This window comes from Choloepus didactylus, chromosome 2 (genome assembly GCF_015220235.1).
Source record: "Choloepus didactylus isolate mChoDid1 chromosome 2, mChoDid1.pri, whole genome shotgun sequence".
NCBI classification, from domain to species: Eukaryota; Metazoa; Chordata; class Mammalia; order Pilosa; family Megalonychidae; genus Choloepus; species Choloepus didactylus.
The window spans coordinates 48,184,274-48,190,273 of NC_051308.1; the positions used below are offsets into that span (position 1 = coordinate 48,184,274).

At 40.5% G+C, this 6,000-nt stretch overlaps 1 protein-coding gene across 1 annotated transcript in view; it reads right to left on the minus strand.

Moving 5' to 3' along the window:
* Nucleotides 1-5,780, minus strand: part of PPP2R5A (protein phosphatase 2 regulatory subunit B'alpha) — a 132,547-nt gene extending 126,767 nt beyond the window's left edge. Inside the window, exon 1 of the mRNA XM_037824314.1 lies at nucleotides 4,967-5,780. Within this exon, the coding sequence (XP_037680242.1) occupies nucleotides 4,967-5,150 (184 nt within the window). The 5' untranslated portion in view covers nucleotides 5,151-5,780. The remainder of the gene's footprint in view (nucleotides 1-4,966) is intronic.
* Nucleotides 5,781-6,000: the final 220 nt, after the last annotated feature.

The following is a 6,000-nucleotide window of genomic DNA, read 5'->3' on the forward strand; positions in this document are numbered from 1 at the left end:
CTAATGAATTAATTCAACGGACACATACTGCTAAACCAGCAATTCTCAACCCCAGCGGCACATCAGAATCACCTGGGGAGCTTTTACTCCTGGCTCCTACCTTAGATCAATTAATTTAGAATCTCTTGGGGGTGGGGCACAGGCATTAATATTTTTAAAAGTTCTCCAACTATACAGCCAGGATGAGAAACAGAAAAGGAAAGTCTCAATCCCTCAACTTTTAACAATTTCAAAAATGAAACATAAAAATCTACTGTTTCCTAAATGAATTGTTTTTTGAATCAGATTTTGACCCAAATAGGAGCAATAATTCATAAAACACCACTTCATCAAGGGAAAAACGTTATTCTTGCAGGTAAAAATGATTAAACTGAAGTTTAAAGGGGTTAAACAACTAGCAGAACTTAAGTCTTCTAATTACAGGATAGTAGTCTACCCCAGTGATGACACTACTTTATTAAATTCATTTTACTGGATTATTACTTTATTCAATTAGACACTTCACAATATAATTCAACATTTAATTAAGAATCAGTGAAGGTAATAAAATGGGGGGAAAATACATTCCTAAATAGGATTCTGAAGTTGTTAGACTTACATAGAAAAGTTCTTCCTTAATGTGAAGAAGAGTAATTGACACTATATTTAGCTATTTCTCTAAGAAGTATATTCTAAAAAGGTTAAAAACATTTTTTATATCTTCTACTTCCAGAAAGTAATCTTAAAATGACTAAAATGTTAAATCTTTTTATAAACAAATACTTTCCTTAACAGAGTCTCATATTGTTAACATAACTTCAATCTCTCCTTTAGTGCCACCCCAATTACGAAAAGGAGCTTAAGGGTTTACTTAGATGGAATGATAATTAGCTATGAGAAGATCTATAAACCTTAAAAGGTGGATGAGTCATAGTGTGCTGCCCCCCAAAGAAAACATTAAGATAGTTGTGAAACTTCAGATTGTATCAGTATTCTAGTTCCACAGTTACCTAGAAGACCATATACCTCAAGAAAAAAGTTAAAAAAAAACAAACAAACAAACACATTTTTTCCCCTAAAGGTAATCAAAGCACTTCAAAATCATCATCACTGCTATTGGTCTCAATACCTCCACTGGGACCCAGTTTCTCAGAATAGACCAAAAAAGAATCTGAGTGATGCTTTGGAAGTTCTTTACCTCATCTGAAAGGGATTTCAATCTCAAAATCAGTTTTATTCAGTTTTTTTTGTTATTTACTGGTTTTCTCTTATGAGAAATGCACATCCATACAACACTACTAGTTAATTCTATTTCTTTGGTACAAAAAAAATTCCAACTCCAGTTTTTTAATATTTTAGAGAGTTTGACTCTACCCTATTTCCGTTTCCACACTTATGATGAAAATGTTCACCTCACTTCACATAAATCACGTATCTGAGAACTAATTATAAACGAAAATCATTTTAAATACACTAGAAAAGTTTACTATTTAAATAATTCCACTGTGAATCCTTCATTTTAAAAATATTTTAAATCTAGATTTTCAAATATCAAACAGAATAGGAACTAACATTCTTTGCCTATTCTTAGGCACTTTAATTACATTATTTCACTTAATCCCCACAATCCTAAGGAGATAGAAGGTATTGTCCCCATTTTACAGATAAGGAAAATAACTCAGAAAAATTAAAAACTTACCTTTGACCCAGGACTGACCCCAATGACCCAATTCTATCATACTGCTTCAAGTTTGCTTAAAGCAGATTAACAGCATGGACAAGTGGAAAAAGAAAATAATGAAATCATTTGACCAGGGTTCCAGTGTCAGGTGCAACACCATTCAGAAAAATTATCAAAGGCATGAAATTAATCTGATAAACTCTAAACGTCCTCATCAATAAAATGGGAAAAATAATGGTTTTGCAGCAAGTTGCTGGTACCTATAAAAATACACTGCATCACACACAATGTTATCTCAGGAGGTATGAAAAAAACAAGGATATCAGAGATTGGGAGTTACACATTTTTTGGACTGGTTCACTAGTTGATGGGCAATATTATTTTTATAATTAAAAATAAAGAAAAGAGTAAAACAATTCAAAGTGCTAAAATATTATATAAATATAAGGTATCAACTACTTTACCAGACCAATCCTTCCGAAGACTTAATCAACAAACTAGGTCAAATAAACTTAAAAACTTTCCACTGAATATTATAAAGACTTTCTAAAAGTTAAAAATTTCCTAATTTTTGGTTACCAGGTAGAAAGTTTGAGGTAGAAAAGTTAAGTCCTATGCTAAAGTACATTTAAACAGAAAAAAACGATAACATGTTCCTAATTTTATTTCCTAGTATCTAGCTCTCGGAAGAACTTACAGAGTTAATGAGACAAAAAGTGTTTTGAAAAAAAAAAAAAGTTTAAGCTATACAATATAAGGCAGTTTAATTTTCAAAACCAACAGTTTCTCATTTAAAAAAAATCCTTTTAAAAAGAGCTGTTTATTAAATACTTTCTACAGCAAAACAGAGAATTTATTCTGAACATTTCCACTACAAATTTCTACAACTCTACTTACTAAATGACTTTATGCAAATGAGTTATTACAGATGAAGAGTTGGCTTTTTTTTTTGTCAATCCTTACCCATAGCATGCTTTGAGGAAAACTACCTGGCACCTTTCCAGTTCAGACCCATGTGGACAAAGTGTAACATAAGCAGGTCGGTATAAACACTTGACTTGAAAGATCATGAATGCAGTGGATATCTGAATCACTCCATAGTAAGATTGTATTTCAGAGCAGGAAGAAAAATTCTCTTTCATACACATACTAAAGGGCTTTCTACTGGTTTTTGTCAAGGCCACAAATGGAAAAAAGTACCAGTGACTGAGGAAAAAAAAAACAAAAACACTGTGGCACCAAATACAATGCCAAAGAACCAAGTAATAGAATTTTTTTAAAAAATCACTTTTGAAGCATTTTGGAATCTGGAGTAAAAACAGAATTTTTCCTATTAATGGGTAATCTATATGAGTCTTATTTACTTAATTAAATTTGCATAAATTTATCTTGAAGACAGAATTTTCCTCACACAAAATAATCTAGTTAATCTGAAGTTCCTATTTAGTTTTTCTACTATTAACAAAATACTCTAAATAAAAAATTCAATAATACCTTCAACTTGTTGAACCAGAAACCATATAACTTAGATGATTACTGACTCTATGCATATTTTTGCCAGGATTTTAAAAGCAAAATGTGTTAAAGTTGCCAGTCCTGGCTTGAAACCAACCACATGTTTAATATCTAATTATTTTTATTAAATAAAGTAAATACAATATTCATAAGTACAATACTAAGGAACCACAATATCTTTCTAAAAAGCAAATTAAATAGGAAAGAAAAATGCTAGCATCAAACCTTCAAACTGCAAAAATAATTTGACAACTTAATAAAAAAAATCAAAAGAATAAAAACTATGGTGTTTTAATTAAGTTTAAAAATTTAAATCCATGTATAGCAATCAATGACATATAAGATAAGAAGAAATCCTTTTATAGCTGTGACATCAAAGAATTAAAGTCTTGGCAATGCCTACCATTGTGGTCTACCATTAACTATGACTTGTAAGTTTTAACAATTTTTGTATACTAAAGAACAATCAAATGATAAATGTGGTAAGACTAAAAATATCTTAAATAAAACCTTTCAAAACCTGTTTCACTCTGCCTATAGGATGTCCTTGATTTAGAAGCACCCCAAGAAGCAGGACAGTGTAGGGTCTAAGTGGGGTGCCAGAGCCGCTGTAGGTCCACTGTTATCTGACTTGGGGTTTTCCTTAGATTCCTTGCCAAGTAAGCCTGGATTCATATGCCCAAAGAAAAGGCTAGAATGGTCTTGAAGGGGATGCTAGAGATTTTCAAATGAATTGAGAACGCTGCTGAACGGTTCCTGCCCTTGCAAAGCAAAGGATCTAGAATTCTATCAAAGTTCTTTTGTGGCAAAATTTTTGAAATGCTTAGAGCATTAATTTCTTGTTCCACAATTTCTATCCCATAAAAGAGGAGATATTAAAACTATGAAATTAAAAAGTAGTAATTGGTAATTCATAAGAATAAACTAGAACACCAGGAAACAACTTATTAAAAATCCTCTCAACCTAGTGGGAGAAGTGAGCCAAAAGGAGTGCCAAGTTCTACAGCAAGGCGTTAGGCACGGACAGCACTGTGAATTAAGGTACAAACCAACCAACTCCCCGGAATCGGCCCCGCGAAAGAAGTTCCCACTCCATTGCAGAGGAACAATTTGTACTTCTCCAAAATTACCGTGTATGTCTTTTCAGATACTAAGGTAGTTTAAGCCTTCCTTAAACTTAATCTTTGGACATTCCCTTCAATAAGAAACCACACTTTCAGACTTCATTATAACTAAATCTAAAGGCCAGTTAACTCTAAATTGTCGTTGACAGCAGGATCCCCGGTTTGTGAGACTCTTAGGAACAATCAATAGGAGAGAGATTTTATAAGGAGTGGATGCAGGGAGTCTGGAAAAGTAAAGGACTAGTTAAGAGTGGCAGAAAAAGGAGCGGAGACTAAGGAAAGTTAAGGTCGGGGAATAAGACAGTAGGCAGTTAAAGCAAGACAGGGAAAGGGCAAGCCTGGGGAGAGAGAAAAACTTTAATTCGCCGGGCGGAAGGGAAGAGATTCCAATAGGAAGGGCAGGTAAGCGAGCGCGCAGGTGGGCATCGGTGGTTTGAAAGGGAAGATTCATGCTGAATTGGGGACAATAAAGAAAAGAAGTACGACTCTTAAAGTCGAACCTGTTGGAAAAAGGAGAGGGGGGAACGCCAAGGCATCGCACACTATGGCTTACACACTACGAGCCCCAGCTGGGCAAGAGAACGAATACCCAGTAGGAAATGGCTCTGCTGGAACGGAGGCCAGCGGGACGGCCCCTGCGCTCCCTCCCCGGCTGCGCCGTGGTTACCTTTGAGCTGGGGCAAGGGGTGCAGCTCCGCTTGGCTGCCCTGGCTGCGGAACTGCGACGAGCCCTGCGAGCGCTTCTGCCTCTGCGCCTTGCGCACCGATTTCCGGGTGAAGCCGTCCACTTTCTCTGAGGCCGAGATGGCGGCGCCGGCAGTCCCCACCGGCGGCGGCGGCGACGACGACATCTCCGCGGCCCAGGCGCTTGGCAGCTCCGGCTGCTGCTGCACGGAACGGGCAGCCACCGTGACGGCAGGAGGCGGCGGCGGGGGAGAGGCGCGGACACCTCGCGCCCCTCAGGCCCGTCCCCCCAGCCACACCGCCCTCCCGCTCCGGGCGCCGCCGAGCTTCTCCTCGCCGCCCGCCAACGTCTCACGGCCACATCTCAGTCCCGGGGGTTCCTGGTCCCCGCCGCGCGGTCAGCTTCGGGGGCTGACGGAGGGAAGGGCGAGGGCGGAGGTGGGTGAAGAAGTTGTTGACTGCGGGTGGGGAGGGCGGGTGAAAAGGAGCCCGAAGTTGAGACAACTGAGGAGAGGACGCCGGTGTGCGGACACCCAGCGCTCCACTCTCTTCTTCAGCCCAAGTCGTCAACCCGCCGACCGTCCAACACCTCAGTGGCCACTGCCAGCGCAGCCCGTCCTGCCTGGCGCGTCCTCCCGGGGAGCTGCCATCGTGGGTCCTCTCGAGCCGCCGCTGCGGTGCCCGCTCTTCCCTGTCAGCGCCAGCCCCACATCTCCCGAGGCGGTTACCCGCCGCCCCGGCCCTCGGCGCTCCACTCTAGCTTCACAGCGGCGCCGAGTGGCCCCTCCCCCTCCCCCACGCGCCCGTCTGCCGCCCACGGAGAACCCCCAGCGAGCGACCGCTACAACTTGAGAGGGTGGTTGGTACAGGCAAGGGGGGAGTGTGTGTGCGCGTGTGCGTGTGTGTACGCGCGCGCGAAGGCGCGCACGGTCGGGGGGAGGGACTTCGCGGCCAGGGGTGGGAAGGGAAGTGTTTGACTGACAACTTCCGCGGGGTCCAGCCAGCCTCTCAGATGCT